This window comes from Temnothorax americanus, unplaced genomic scaffold (genome assembly GCF_048541705.1).
Source record: "Temnothorax americanus isolate GAGA-0224 unplaced genomic scaffold, ASM4854170v1 Scaffold10, whole genome shotgun sequence".
Taxonomy (NCBI): domain Eukaryota; kingdom Metazoa; phylum Arthropoda; class Insecta; order Hymenoptera; family Formicidae; genus Temnothorax; species Temnothorax americanus.
Genome location: NW_027509231.1, coordinates 2,736,471 through 2,752,202, shown reverse-complemented (window position 1 = coordinate 2,752,202; position 15,732 = coordinate 2,736,471). Strand labels below are relative to the sequence as shown.

General features: G+C 38.0%; 2 protein-coding genes across 3 annotated transcripts in view; one reads left to right on the top strand and one right to left on the bottom strand.

Moving 5' to 3' along the window:
- Fas1 (fasciclin 1 Fas1 domain-containing) overlaps positions 1-15,732 on the top strand; it is a 234,673-nt gene that overhangs the window by 150,031 nt on the left and 68,910 nt on the right. The window lies entirely within an intron of this gene.
- Positions 9,133-14,585, bottom strand: Orc3 (origin recognition complex subunit 3). The gene is made up of 14 exons (XM_077409550.1): positions 14,394-14,585; positions 13,714-13,845; positions 13,515-13,635; positions 13,147-13,319; positions 12,898-13,055; positions 12,703-12,811; positions 12,461-12,625; positions 12,191-12,388; positions 11,762-11,878; positions 11,367-11,651; positions 10,750-10,983; positions 10,247-10,366; positions 9,624-9,691; positions 9,133-9,363 (listed from the first exon to the last, which is right to left on the bottom strand). Exons 1-14 carry the CDS (start codon positions 14,415-14,417, stop codon positions 9,270-9,272), a joined length of 1,998 nt encoding a protein of 665 aa, XP_077265676.1. The 5' UTR covers positions 14,418-14,585; the 3' UTR covers positions 9,133-9,269.

The following is a 15,732-nucleotide window of genomic DNA, read 5'->3' as shown; positions in this document are numbered from 1 at the left end:
GTTCGCATATACCGCGACGACTCGCGCTCGGAACGGCGTAATTATGCTAAAGCTCCTTTTTTCCGAGTGCCCGGAATCGACGATACCATCGCACCCACGTAGGAAAGCCGCGTTCGTATCGCGACGACGAGAATAAATTGGCCACATTTTCGCGACAGAAATCTGCTCGCGCATTTATTATCACCGGGGGCTGATATGGCGCGAACGCTCGACCGCGCTGATAACTCCGACGACCGTCGTTTTTCAAGCTCGTTAAAGCATCCGCTTTAAACGCACTCGCTGAAAAGGTCGGTCGAAAACGCCACGACGAGTCATTCCTGGGCTGTTAAATTAATCAGGCAACGAAACAAAGAGCGCGAACGACGCTTATCCGTCAGAGCGCGACTCGAGGTAGTCCGGGTATCTAGGGTAACTACAAAATACCCAGGGGCATCGTCGGGGAAGTACAGCCCTGCCTCCATTCCACGACACCGGTATTCAAGTTGGATTAGACGGATTAGACGCGAAGAAGACCTAATGAAGGCCGCCGACCCTCTTCCGCGCGTCCCGACGGCGCGGCGCGCAGCGGCAATAACGGATCGCAGTATAAATAAAATCTCCGACACGCTCTTCGAATGGAGCAGGCGGATTAAAAGGATAAATAAAACGAGTGGGAGATATAAGCAGGGACATAACATAGAAGTCTATGGCTATCGTAAGAATGGCAGGGGAGTTCAGATATAATCGAAGATGCAAAATTACAAAAATCCAAAAATATTCCGATAATCTAGAGATATATAGAGATATTAAAAAATTCTCTTCGTCCCTTATCAGAATAAAATTTTATTCTGCCGCGCCGAGTCAGAGCAATCTTCCCTCTTCTCGCCTAAGGCGATCTTACATACGCGAGGGGAGGGAATTTTCGCATAAAGCTGCGCCGCCCCCCTTAATTCCTTGTTTCCTTCGCGCAAACATTTTCTTCATTGCAATCGCGAGAGCGCCGCAGGCTTTGACGAGAAGGGGTGTCGCAGCCGGATATAGAAACTCGTCTCGGGGAGGGGTTGACTATACGGTTAGATATTTGAGCTTACCATCCTTAAAGCACTTGTACTCGTATGCGCGAAGGCTTTTATACTCCGCGCGAGAGATATCGTAAGAAAAAGTCTTTCGAGTTAGATCCGGACATCTTAATCTTCCCCTTTTTCCCCCGTCCATCGAGTGATCGGGCCAAATTAAAAGGGGGTTTCCCACTTAGTGATGGACCCTTGTTTAAAGGATGGGAAAGGTGGCCCTTTTTTAAAACCCTTCCCCCCCGTTTCTTTTGTGGGACCCCCATTTTAAAAACCCCTTCCTCTCTTCCACCCCCCTTTTTAAATTTTCCTTATTTCCCCCTGCCCCCCCGGTTGCTTTTATCCCGTGCTTCCCCGGGGGAAGGCCCCTCCCCCAAAAAAGGGGTACGGGATTGTCAAACATTTCCCAAGGAAAAAGGAAAAGGGGCCCCCCGGGGGGAAAAGGCCAACCTTTCAATTTTGAACGGGGGGAAAAAAACCCATCCCAAAAATTTATTGTTTCAGGGAAATTAAAACTCTTTTTTAAAAATTATTAAGTTTTTAAATATAAAAAAATTTTTTTAAGTTTCCCCTTTTTTTTTTTTTTCTAAATCAAATAAAAAGAATTTAATATTTTTTAGTTTTAAAAAAATTTAAAAAAATTTTTTAAAATTTTAAAATTAAAAATATCTTAAATGTAAAAATTCCAAAAATTCTTTTTTTCCCCCCCAAAAATTTTAAAAAAATTCGATTTTATGGTGAAAGGGCCCCCAACCATTTTAACCAAAAACCCAACAATACTCAATTATAATGGATAACAAAAAACTCCCGAAAAACCCCCAAAAAGGAAAAGGGGGAAAAAATGTTTAAGATAAAAATTAATTTTAAGAAAAAGGGGGAACCCCGGGGGAAAAATTCCCAAAACAACCCCAAAAAGAAAAGGGCAAAAGGAACGGGGGGGAAAGAAAAGCCCCTTAAATTTCCAAAAAAAATTGGGGAATAAACCGGGGTTTAGGGCCCTTTAAAAAAACCCCAAAATTTTTCCCCAAGGGCCCCAAATTTTTAAAGTCATTCAAACCCCCCAGGGAAAAACATTTTTGGAAAATTTTAAGGGGGAAAAAATTTTTTTATAGAATTTTTCAATATTAAAAGAAAAATTTATGTTTCCTAAATAATGGGAAAAATTTTAATTTTAAAAAAAAAATGGGGTTCCCAAAAAATTTTTTGGGAAAAACCGGATAAAAAAAATTAGAAATATTTAAAAAGGGCAAAAATATGGAGGAATATAAATTTGAAAAAAAAACTTTTTAAAATTTGTGTTTATTGGAAAAACCGAAATTTTTTTAAGCATAAAAGTCATTGGGGTTAAAAATTAGATGTTAGCTTTTTCCGGGTCCCAACAAAAGTTTCCCCCCTGGAGGGTTGGGGGAAGACTTTTTTTCCCTTTTAAAAAAATTTCCCCCGGGTTAACAATCCCCAAAAAAAAACTTTAAAACAGGGCAAAAGTTTAAAAATTACTGTTTTTGGTTTAAAAACATTAAGGAAAAAAAAAATTATTTTTAAAAAAATTTAAGTTCTAATTTCAATTTTCAAAATTTTAACAAAATAAATTTTCAAAAAACAAAAAAGGGTGGGAATTAATTTTGTTTTTCAACAAATAAAAATTTTTAATATTTTTTTTTTTTAAATTTAAAATTTTAATTTTAAATTCCCCAAATTTTTTATTTTTTATCCCCCAAAAAAAAATTATATTTTTTAATTTTTTTTTGTTTAACTCATTTTTTCTCTGATGAGGGCCCATTTTCCATAAAAAATACAATTTTGGTCTTTTAAAAAAAAAATTTCCCGGGTTTTTTCCCCCCCGCCTCCGGCCCCGAAAACGCTTATCAAAAAAGGGGTAAGGCTTAAAATTTCTTTTAAACCCCGGGGCGAAAGAAAGGGGGAAAAGGGCCCTTTCAACCAAAAAAAAAAAGGGTAGGTTAAAGCAAGGGGCATCGCAAAAGGGAGGGTTATGATTATTTGCAAAAAAAACCCCCCCCCCCTTTCCTTGGGGGAAAAAATAAAGGGGTTTTGGGTTAAAGTTTATTTCCTTTCGGGAAAGGAAAAAATTTAACCCCGGGGGAAAAGGCCCTGCAAAAAAAGGGGTTTAAAAAAAAATGGGGGTTTGTGTAATCATTTGTTTTTGGGGGTTTTTTCCAAAAAAAAACCCTTTAAGGAAAATTTTTTCCCTCCTTTAAATTTTTTTTGGGGGGGCCCCCTTTAAAATTTTCCTTTTTTTTAAAATAAAAATTTTAAAGGGGAATAAAAAACAAAAGGCCCCTCTAAAAACGGGGTACCCTTGAAATTATTTTTTATTTTTTCCCCCCAAATTTTTCCGGGCCCCTTCAAAATTTTTGGGAAAGAAACGCGATAAAACCCGAAAAATTTTCCGCATTACATAAAAGCTTTTTTTAATTTTTGAAAAATTTTTTGGGCCCAACTTTGGGCGGTTTTGTTTAAATTTTTTAATTTTATTTGTACATTTTGGGAATTTTTTTTAATTTTAAGGGATGAATGATTGGACTTTAAAAAAGTTAAAAAAAGGGGTTAATTAATTCCCGGGGCAATTTTTAAATTTGTTTTTTTTATACCTTTTTTTTTTAAAAAACATAAAAGGCCGGGGAAAAAAGAAATTTTAAAAATTTTTTAAAAAACCCTTTGATTTTTAAATAAAAATTTTAAAAAAACCCTTTTCCCCTTTTTTTTCTTTTTTATTTTTAAATTAAAAATTAGAGCAATTTTTTTTAAAAAGGGGTTTTTGTTATGGTTTGGGGGGTTTTTTTTTTTCTAAAAAATTTTTTTTTTTTAAAAAAAGCCCATTGGGAAACTAGGAAAAACCTCCATCTTTTTTAATTTTTTGGGTTTTTTGGTCAAATTTTTTTTTATTTAATAAGGGAAACCCTTAATAGGGGGAAAAAAGGGAAAAAACAAAAAAAGTAAGGATAAAAAATTTATTTTTTCAACATTTTTAATTTGGTTAAATATTTTTTAAAAATTTTCTTCCCTTGAATTTCTTTTAGTTAAATTTTAAAAAAGCCAAGGGAAAACGAAAACCCATTTTGTGAAAAAAGTATTTTTTTGGACTTTTTTCCAATTTTTCCGGGGTTGAAAAAATTTTTCAATGGTTTGAAAATCTTTAAAATGTTCTTTTCCGGGGGTTTAAGGGGGAAAATTGTTTTCCCTTTCCGGGATGGGTGTTTTTCCCCCCTCACAGGGTTTTTTAGGCGCTTCCCAAAATTTAACCCGGGGGGAACCCCCCCACACCGCGTGTTTTGCCCCCTTTTTTTGGGGTTTGGAAACTTTTTTGACCCGGGAAAAAAGGCGGCGGGGGGAGTCCCAAGGGGTTTCCCCCAGGTTTATCCAAAATTTTTTATTCGGGAAAAATAATGGAAAACCTTCCCTGGGGGTTTTTTACCCCTCCCAAAATTTAATAAACCCAGGGGTTTTTGGTTTCGGGGGGGCCCCCGAAAGGAATTGGGTGCAGTTTCGGGAAAGGGGAAAATAAGTCCGGTCTTTTTTTTTTGTAGCAAAACACTTGAAACTTTATTTTATAAAAATGTAATTATGTAATAATCATTCGGAAGAATACATGCATATGTATGTATATTGTATATAAGAAAATCGTGTTAACTAATAAATAGATTTTATTTGTTTAATTTGGAAATTTGAAAAAAAATCGAAATAAAATCTATTTGTTTAATATATACATATATATATATATATATATATATATATATCTAATTAGTCTCAAAGAATAGATTTTATTCGTTTAACTTGGAAATTTAAGAAGATCGCGTGAGCGAAACGTAAAATAAAAATACATGTATATAAGAATCCATATATAAAAAGCATATATATAAAACAAGATATTCTATTGAGAGTCGCATTTAAGAATTAATGCAAAAAAAGCTTTTTTCCATAAACATACTATTTCTCTCTCGATAAAGTTAATTTTTCGTGACGAAGTTTATTTCTGTTACACAATAACATCCTGCATGATAACATTACACTGATGGTTAATAGTGTTAGTACAGATATCCGTACAGTAGCAGTTATATTTGCGCGGAAAGACTTACTAAATCTGATATTTGTAGCCTTTTGCATTCAAGAATAACGAATACACGGGACTAACGAATATATGACCCGCGGGTCACGAGCATATATACGGCAAACGAGCGAACGATTATTGGCATGCAATGTAGTCCGTTCCCAAACTGCTGATCGATGAGTGCGCATTGTTGTTATTATTAGTGTTTACCAATTAGTCTGTATGCAATTATAATTGGTAATTGCAGGTACTTGCGGATCGCATTCGATCGCCACGCAACCCTCCCTTCGGCGTCATTCATCTGCGAGATATCGCTCTACCGATACACTCCTGTGTGTGTTACATTAATTTTAAGCTACATCATTGACTATGCCGAAACGGAAGTATTCGCATTTTCATAAAGTCGCGTACATGCGGTTTGTCATCAGTTGAGATTTTACCGGTTAGAACCTGAGGAGAATAAAAATTAAAAGATTAGGAATAAATTTCAAATCCCCGAAGTTTGATAAAACTGACGTTAAGTAACAAGGGAGGTGAGTAATATACATTATTTAAAAAGCCGGTCCTTGATTTCAAAGAGGGATAAGCAATTCAATTATGCAGACTGTATACACAGTGAATATCCGTCAACTTATTTTAATTCCTTTTATCTTCACACAAAGTAGAGTGATGAAGAGGAAGTTGAGTAATTTTTCAGAGATGATAGAAAAAGGCTTTCTCGCCGAGCGAAACGGAGCGTCCAACATAAAGTTTCGTTCGTTTTATCCCGGAAGGGGTTTGCGCGTTTCAAACGAGAGAAATCGCTGCGACGTGAAAATATATACATCTGATTCGCGCGCGCGCGCAGCCGGGATAAAGAATAGACTCGGTTTCTTCGTCGATCGTCTCGCCGCGCCGGGGCAGATCCGATATAACGATAGCGACAAGTTAAAGAGGATGCCGAAAGGATATCGGGGTCGCGCCGTCGATTGAGCACGAAGGTTACGAGAAAGGTTAGGCAACTCCGACCCGGAAAACTGATTCCCGGCCCGGTAATCTACAGTTCGGTCGAGTTGGAAAAGTGGACTCTCATAGATTTTTCTTGCAAATAGATTTTTCTTCGGGGCGATTCGCGCGGAGAAGCGCGCGAGAATTGATAGCCGTGAGGAAAGGGATGCGGATAAGATCAGCGCGAAGACACGAAAGACGGAGAAAGAAGGAACGAACAGATTTGACGTATTTGACGTTATTGAAACAAAACTTCTTTATAGATTTATCTCTTAGGACCACTTTTGCCAACGTCTGTTGGCTCTAACCGACCGTTAACTTTTCAGAATAGCCCGTGGAAGTTGGCTATTCTGAAAAGTTATCAGTCGGTTGGAGTTAACAGACGTTAGAGAAAGTGGTCCTTAGAAAGAGTCGGCTCTCGTCGAACATAAATCATGTAGAAAATATACGTAGACGACCCGAAACTCCCGAGCTCGCTTCGATGTCCCCGATGATGATCTAGCACTTTTATTTAATTGAGATTAATTGAGATTAATCTTGAAATATTCGCAACGTAAAAAAATTTGACTGTCGAATCGAATAAAAGCTCGTGCTATCTTTTTTTCCTTCCCTTTAATTTCATAAGAAGTTATTCGTCGTAAAGTTACGTATCTTCGACATACGTCCCGCTGGTCCGTTTGAAGCAAGACATGCGCCGTCAATCCGAGCGAGCTGGCCTTCGGGAATCGATATCCATCGCCCGATCCCGTCGCCGTCGTGCACAACGTGAAAGGCAAAGTAGATATGCACAAGCGGCTGCGTCGTATCTCCATTCATCAGCATACGAGCCGAAGTCCTCCACGGAGGCCAATAGACCGAGTCCTCGGAATCCCCGCAGAATCGACTCGCGGAACTCCCCCGCCCCCGCTCCTTTGACATCGGAATTATTGTGTTCTGACGCTCTTCCGGTGTGAACCGGTAGAATTTGAGTTTTATTGCTTTCCGAGTTGCCTTCGTTCTACAACTTAGCGAAATTCTTCTCTCTCTAATAAAGTATTCTTATTTTTTTTTTACGGTATTGTATACACAGATTCCGCGCCGGTCGTTCGAGAATCTTAACGTTATTCTTCGGATTCCTCGTATCCTACAAATCAAATACCGTATCGCTTTTTTGGCGCGGATCGTAGAATCTTTGCGTCTCGGATAATCGATTCCTTAACTTCTATAAATCCTTCAAACCTTGGAGAAAGTTATATTTTCAAAATTTCACATAGACAATTCAAGAGACATTTATAGAGCCCCATATTCTGTAAATTTTTCACGTTCTAAAAATCGAGTGTAACAACGAGGGAATCGTCTATGTGCGCGCACGCGGAGGATTTCCTAGGAAATCTTGCAATGCAATGAGAGGTTACACGCTTCTCGCTCCTTTGACACCGAGTTACCCTATATCCTTGAGCTTTACTGTCGGTGCAGCGAAGGATATTCACGGGTGAGCTTATCCCTTTCTGTACTCCCTGGGCCTCGTCCTTTCTCGGAGAGGGTCAAAGGCGGACCGAGGGGTTAACGTACTCTGTGCACCAAGAGCATCCCTATGGAGACACAGACGTTAACCTTTGCTGAATCCTTCCCCCATGCGCCCGCCGTCACTCTCCTTTGAGCACGCGATTATTCTACAATTGGCCACGACGCGAAATCACCGTTTGGCTTTGCCCTCTGCAAACATTATCCCATAGAGCCTGTGCTGCGGACCGCGTTACGTTATACTTCTGACAATAGATTGGAACGGGTGTTTGGAGGAAACGTAATGGTACGTGTAACGAGGGCCGATAATGTTGTCACACTTGCGAATGCGATAGAAACCATGGGAACTTCGATGTGTGAATAGACAGATAAACTAATGGTATTACGTATAACTATAACGATCAGTCATGACGATTTAAAAGTACGCTTCCTTCGTTCGACGAGCCAATTGCTTCCACAATTGTAGGACGGCTATAATTTTATTTTAAATCCATAAGAATTTTAGAGCTGAGTTTTTTCACGCGAATAAAATTTCGTTCGTCATAGAGCGAAAGAGTAAAGGTCGTCGCGCGGAATGTTAACTTCCATCCGTGTCGCCGAGCGAGAAAAAGGCCGTCGCGTCGCGGGAATCCAATTAATCGATATTCGTCCACGTTAAAATGCCGAAACGATTGCCGTGTGCGCGGGCTTTCGGCCGAATTTTTTTCACAATCCCCCCCGTGGAACGCGCGGCACGCTTGACGCCCCCGCCACAAAGACGGCGTAATCGATATTGCGGATTTTCAAAAGCCCCGGGATGCCGAAGGAGAGAAATGAGAAGGGGTGCCGCATGTCGATCTACCTGGGATTTAAGTATCTCAAGAACGCGGCAGCCGGGGCACTTATGCAGATACAGGACGTGGCATCATCAATATGCGTGCAAGCCGTTAAATTATTCCACCGTGGATTCGGCATATAACAACTTCCGCCGTGAATTCAGAGAGACGGCGGAATCAATATGCGGGGCACGAAGCCTTGATCGTTCGGCGATCACAAGGGAATCGTAAAAACGATAAGAAATATTCTGTCAAATAAAAGATGTACGTGTAATCTGGATATATGCGTTTTTAACTGTTTTAATTCGTAAACTTATATAGGTATATAATATATTGTGTATATCAATATTATTTTTAGATATTGCATGTATAGAGCGATTTTTGCACTTTTTCCCCCCTACATTTTAATAGCAGAATATTAATATTCTCGGATTTTGGAAATGAATAAATATTTAATCTTTTCGGAGAATTTTTAAAATTGAAAAAGTAATTTAATTTTTTGTTTTGTTATGTTTTATTCAATTAAAATTCATAGCACAATTAAAAACTTTTTAAAATTACAACCACTGTGGCGAATGTTATTTGCTTTTTTCTTTGTCAGCAATATTGACAGCAATATAAATTAAATATTAAAATTAAAAATAACAAAAAAATAAATGCATATATTCCAGTGTATTGGAAAAGTTAAATAATGGGGTGAAAAACATTTAAATACATTTATTTCCATATTAATTTATTCATTAATACGAATAATGGCACAAAAACAGAATAACACATGTTCATACACGGCGCATATATAACAAACCGTGCGGACAAACCAAGCAAACAATCAAACGCGCGATATTATTGTTACGTAAGGCGCTTTACATGATCCGTCTTCCTTCGAGAAGTCTTGATAAAGCCGAGGAACTGCAGGGCGGCGATCGCTTGAGTAAACCGAGCTCTGAATTCCCGTTAAGGATAAGTTACTACATGATGAAATGCGAGATAACACGTGCGAATTATTCAAACTAAGGAGGGTATCTAGCTCGCGGAAGTTACGTCTACGCGGGAGTACGATCCGCGCGTTAGGAGGCGTGATATGAATTTCAAAGGCACGGGCGCCAGGTAAGACAAATCTCAACGAGTTGGATCCAACCGATCACGTTGGATACGCGAGGGGCGCGCGTTCGCGCGAAAACTTTCGTTATTTGTAAAGGATACTGCAATTGCGGATCCACGTCGCGTTGCTCCATAGATTGAGCCTGCGGATCCACGATCGTCAGGAACGCCTGCAAGCAAAGTCAATCAAGTGCGTCTTCTTTGGTTTTTAGATGCAATTCGTAACGTTTAAAAATAGATATATCTAGCAATAAAAATGTAGCATAATTTAGAGAAACTTGAAAATATCTCGATAAATATCTTAAAAAAAAAATCAAGCTCAAGAATCTCTATATATAAAAACGCAAGTGTTAGGATCTCATCAGAGAGAATTTTATAAAGTTCCTCCGAGGTTTTATTAAAAAATTTTAAATTCTTGCTATATTAAGCGTCCAGTAATATATCCTGTGATCTCCGATCGGCGTCGTTGAACCGCTTGGCGGAGAGGGCACGTTTTCGCCGGTGCAATTTTCATGAGAAGCGTTTTACCGGCTTTCTAACAACCGGCCGGCGATAAAGCACTCGGCACCCCTTGTGCGCGCGCCTCGCTTACAATGACGTGCTCGCGTGAATCACTCGCGGCCGGCGGCGCGCGGCGATTAAAATCACGAGACGGTCGGCCGGGTGCGTGACCGTAAATGTAACAGGGATTAACCTGTAAACATGAGCACAGGCCGGATTGTTACCTGCAGCCAGTCGTACATATTGATCAGCTTCCTGGACTCCAAGTGCAGCTTATAAATTATACTCAGATCGGGGAGCGTGTGCGGAATGTCGTCATCATTCTCCAATTTGCAGCAGTCGCACTGAAATATACGTCTCCAATTAACCGCGCCGGGAAGTCTATCGAAAGGTCGAATAAACTTGATTTGTTCACAGAGTTGCCGATGAATCGTACATAAAAGAAAAGTTTAAAATGTTGAGAGAGATGATGACGGCGCAGCAACATATTTACGACGATATTTAAAAACGGAGAGATCTGACAATGAGAAGCTAAAGATAGAAAAAAAGACTAAAGGAGAAGAATAATTTGATTTCGTAACACACGTCACAAATCATAACTCAAGACGCAAAAATTTTTTATAATATTTAATATTAATCTGACGGCGGCACAACGTCCTATCCGTTTATATTATTTAAAAGTTTACTTTCGCAATTCCAAATTTGCCGCGAACGATCTTTCACTCACATCCAAATACATCTGCGGATCGCTCAATCCCGTGTGTATGGCGGCCCGCAAAGAGCCGCGAATATGATGCTTCGCCTGGTTCCCGTCGCTGTAGCAAAATATCTCGTGGGCCGTCACGCGACTCGGATCGATTAGATGAACGGAGAATATTTTTCGGTCCAGGTAATCGATCAGGTCAAGCTGCGCCTGCTTGTAAGCGGAACGCGACTGTTGCTGACTCATTTTGAGCAATTTCTGAAAAGAGGATAACGTGGTAGTTGCACCACTAATCATTGCGTCCTACCGTTTTCAATCTTCATTTCTGAACCGCGAAAATCCAATCGCACTGCTCGATTGCGGCGGTATACATATATATATATAGAAAGAGAAAGAAAGAGATTTTTACCTTTACGTGACTTCGCGTAAAACGATAAAATCTTGTTAATCGTATATAAAGAACGAAAAATCATTTCATGCGTTATCAGATCTTATCGTGTCGGATTTGATTTGAAGCATCGTTTTAATTTGCAGTATGAGATAGTATAAATAACGTAAAGTTGAAAATATTGTATTTGCCTAAATGCGTAAAGGGTTAATAAGAAAGACGTACAGTTAAGAAAGCCCGATTTGGCACACACCTCCTTTAGTTGCATACGACTAAGTTTCTCTTCCACACTGATGACTTCGGAAGAAGTCGTGGTACTTAAACTAGCTTCTCGAATTGTCTCGATGCGATTGTCGAGGTTGATCTTAATTTCCTTGATTTCCGGATCTTTGGATTCCTCGACAATTTTTACGACAGATTCGAGTCTCGAGAGGAGTTCCTCCTTCGATAAAAATTCCAGTAATTTCAGACATTCTTTGTATTCGGTGGACTCCGTGAGATCATTCGTGTAAACCGCCTTGGTATAAACCTCCCGTAACTGAAACGATTGTCGCATTGTTCCACGATTCCAATTCTTAGCTCGCCGTTATTGCTTTCTTGCTTATTGCGAAATACAGTATTTCATTGGCGAATAAAACGCTATATTACCTGTTTACCCATTGGCGAGCCTGGCAGTGAAGCAATTAGGCAGTGCAAACATCTCAAAATAATCAAAAATTGATCCATAAATTTGTGGAATTTATTTAACAATTGTTCCAACAGTTTCTACAAAAAGCGAAGCTTGAAAAGATAATTTAAAAACGTATAAGATTATCAAAAATTATATACATCAGTAACAGTTTCATTCAGGAAGAGAGACACATTTAAGAGTCACAGAAGTATCTTATAAAAGTTTTATTTCCATTAAAAATTTTCCATCTTTCTATTGCCAATATTAAACAGCTTAATGGACTGTTGTATTAAAATGTCTCAATAGCGTAAATTGAATTATATAATAGTTGAAAGATATCTTCTCGTTATCGATAGCTATATAATTTTTGCAATCTTTTTTGATTCTCGTAAATAAACTATGCGAACCATGAATTCTTTATCGCTGAGCTCTTCCTCTCCACTCACTATTTCGTTGGACGCTTTCAAATATTTAGCGATAGACGGTAAGCTTTTGATGTCCGCGATATTTTCAGCAGTGAGTTTAGATAGTCTCTCCTTAATGTCTTTCGGTTGACAACAGAGAGAGGTTACATTGTTCTCGTAAAAATGTTGTATCATGCATATCTAAAAATTACCGTATAGCTTATAATAATCAGCCGATTGTCAACTCATTCAATAGGTTTCGTTGATCGTTACCTTGTAATTTTGTAGGAAGTTATCTACCGAAAAATCGTAAAACAGAAAAATATCAGTCAGCAATTGAAACGCGCGACCGATTAATTTAAATGGAATCTTTGTAGAGAAAACAGTGTTTTCCAATACATCGGATAGTGTTTTTACTTGGGTTTGCGTATAGAATACCTAAACAAAATGGAACGGCGAATTATTTAAAGTCAGACAAACATTTGCGCTGGACGGAATGTTTTTGTTTAACTTGCCTGCACTACTAATTTCGACGTGACGTCATAGGTCAATGATTTATGTACGACATGCAACGTAGTCGCGACACCGAAAATAAGTACGAACTTCAATGAAGCCCTATATGAACTGAAAATTATTTATGCAATATTTTTTAAGGTTAAAATATAATTTTTTCACATATTGTTCATGCATTAAAATATTGTTAAGAATACCTCAACACCATGATAAAGTCGTGTAATACATTGGTGGGAAAACTTTCAAAATCCGGCAAGATTATAACTAAAGGATCCTCCGGATCGTGATATTCTGCAAACAATTGTTTCAAGACGCGCATAGTGCATTGACTTTTACGCACTTCGACAACATCATCCTACGAACGAACGATAATTTATTTAAATATTGCGACAGATATATATATATATATATTGCTTCCTGTACACTGCTATTACCGCAAAACTAACCGATTCTGATTTATAAATTGTAGTCCGATGAATAAATTGATATACAGTGTCTTCGATTATGCTTTTCAGGTTGTTACAATTTCTGCTCCAAACGACTGCTAAGTGCGGCGTTATTTTATCAACCTTGGACACTATCGTGGCGAAAAGTGTCGTATGATCGGGGACATTCACTCCTATAATTATAATTCATTTAAATATTAATTTACCGGAAACTATTGAAGAAAAATTCCTCAATAGACAAGAACAGTGGAGAAAAATGCTCTTGATAAACAAAAATTATTTCAAGACACTTTTAATCGATTTCGGTTATCTAAATTTCCGGAAAACAATATAAATCTTTCACAGAAATATGTAGCGTTTATTTTCACCTGTCAGCAAAATAGCCGTGGCTATTTCATTGGACAATACATTCAATGGGGTCGCTTTTATTTTCGACACGAAAGACTCCAAATTGGATATAACTTGTTGGAACATTTTCGACCTGACATTCTGAAATATTAATGTATTCTGTTAGACATTCTGCCTTTTGATTGAGATTTATGGCCAGCTAACGCACGGTAGTTGTACCTCCGCAGCCTGCTCGATATATCCCCACGTTTCGTTATACGCGATATACCAGGGTTCATTAAGATACGCTGGGGATTTAACTTTCTTTCTCTTCTTTCCAATTTTGTAACTTCCTTTATAAGAAAATACTCCCTAAAAAAAAATCGCAATCAATATTACATTTTAATTGGCCACACCGATTCTCTGTCACGTCAATTAAACTGGCGTGTCATATTATTGCCCATTTTAAAACTCACTGCGACTAAACTGCATTAATACTAATTATAAAAATTATTATGCATCGAATTATATGACTAAAGAAAATCGAAAACTATATTCTCATGTGTGTGTATTTCATATCTACATATTAATCCTTCCCCTCAACTGCCATCAATTATCGTCAATTTTATTGAGTTTCAGTAGATACGCGCGCGATCTTCAAAAGATTAAATATTTAAAATTAAAATGCCAATATATCAGAAGAGTCATAAACAAAAAAATTATAAAGAAATGACGTTAATCAAAGACAAAGGTAACATTGTACATACAAAAGAGAAGCGACGAGCATTCTTCGCGAAACTTTTTAAGACATGCCAAAAAGCGACGGCCTATGAATCATTATTCGTCATTTCTGCGCGCTAACTTTGCACTTTGAGGTTAAGCCGGCGATAGCAACAGGTTGCACGTGTCGTATCGCTTACCTTGGACAGAGAAACGTTCTCCATTTCTGCGACCGGCGTCAACGAGATGCCAGGTATATATCCGTCTTAAGTGCACGCCTCTACTACGCAGATAAGAGAAACGGGAGTTATTCGCAGCGCGGAAACACGCGGCGCGAACACGCGCGAGCAACCGGTTGCGTGGCCGAACGCAACTGAACGCTACCGAACACGGCAGCTGTCAGCTGACACGGAAATAATCTTGTGCCGCTAGCTGGCGCCATGTACCGAGTACCGAGATGATATCTGCTTAGAGCCTGGCAGACGTCCGATCTTCTCACAGTCGTTTAGGCTCGCAAGTACAAATACAACAGTGTATGGGTTCATGCACAATGAGAAGATAAGGAATTAAACAGAAGAGAATTTATAGTCACATTTTTTTTTCAAGACGCGGAATTCTCTCTATGTTTAATTCATTGTTCCTTATTCCTCTCATTGTAGGGCATAAACCCTATACTTTTGTAATTACGTGGTATACGGAACTTAAACACACACGTCATATGCGCATACGTTTTTGTGAGCAATATAGTGAGATAAACATTTGAGGAAAAAAATGAAAGAAAAATATAAATTAATTTAAGAATAATATGTGCGTGATACGGGCAACAGCGAGAGCTATAAAGCTTATTTTTTATTTATATCCGTTAATTAATTTTTAATTATTCAGAATTTATTGTTCAAAAACGCCTCCTGCAGTTATAAATTTGTAGAGACGAATTAATTCGTCTTGTCCACAGCAAGTGCCTCGATTTATTTCTAAAATGAATATAACAGTAAAGACATAGATTTTCTTGAGTAAATAATTTATTTATAAAAATATAACGATTAAAGATACGAATCTTATAATCTTTAAGTTTTTATGACAAATTAACTCGTTTTATCCACCATAAAAATCTTTTCAAATAATGTCAACTCGGCGTTTTCCCTTAATAATTAATAGATTTAAAAAAATAACTCTGATGGCGCTACTGTCGTTGATACTGTCTGACTCTGTTTAATTTTTATCGCGCGGTTTGCGGAAAAATCTCAATCTATTCTACGAATGTAGTTTATTTATATCGGTATACATAGTTCCATCATAATAGAGATGTTCTGTCCCAAACAAAAGCTTCATTATAATGACCAGAAATAGTCGTCCTAGTTGAATTGTAGTTCATACATTTTTTATGAACGTCGACTCATTTCAAGAATTAAGAAATAATTTAGAAATCCGAGAAATTAAAAGGATAAATCAATAATCGTATAGAAATAATTTAACCCTATAAACCGTTATCGATTTCTTTTAATTCCGTACATTTATTACGTCGTTCGTTAACTTGTT

Excerpts from the sequence above, each read along its gene's own strand:
- Orc3 (XM_077409550.1), bottom strand. The coding sequence starts at position 14,417 with ATGGAGAACGTTTCTCTGTCCAAG. Across the intron at positions 13,056-13,146 it reads CAATTTATAAATCAGAATCG|GATGATGTTGTCGAAGTGCG; the intron begins GTTAGTTTTGCG and ends GTTCGTTCGTAG. Across the intron at positions 9,364-9,623 it reads GACGTGGATCCGCAATTGCA|AGCTCGGTTTACTCAAGCGA; the intron begins GTATCCTTTACA and ends ACGGGAATTCAG.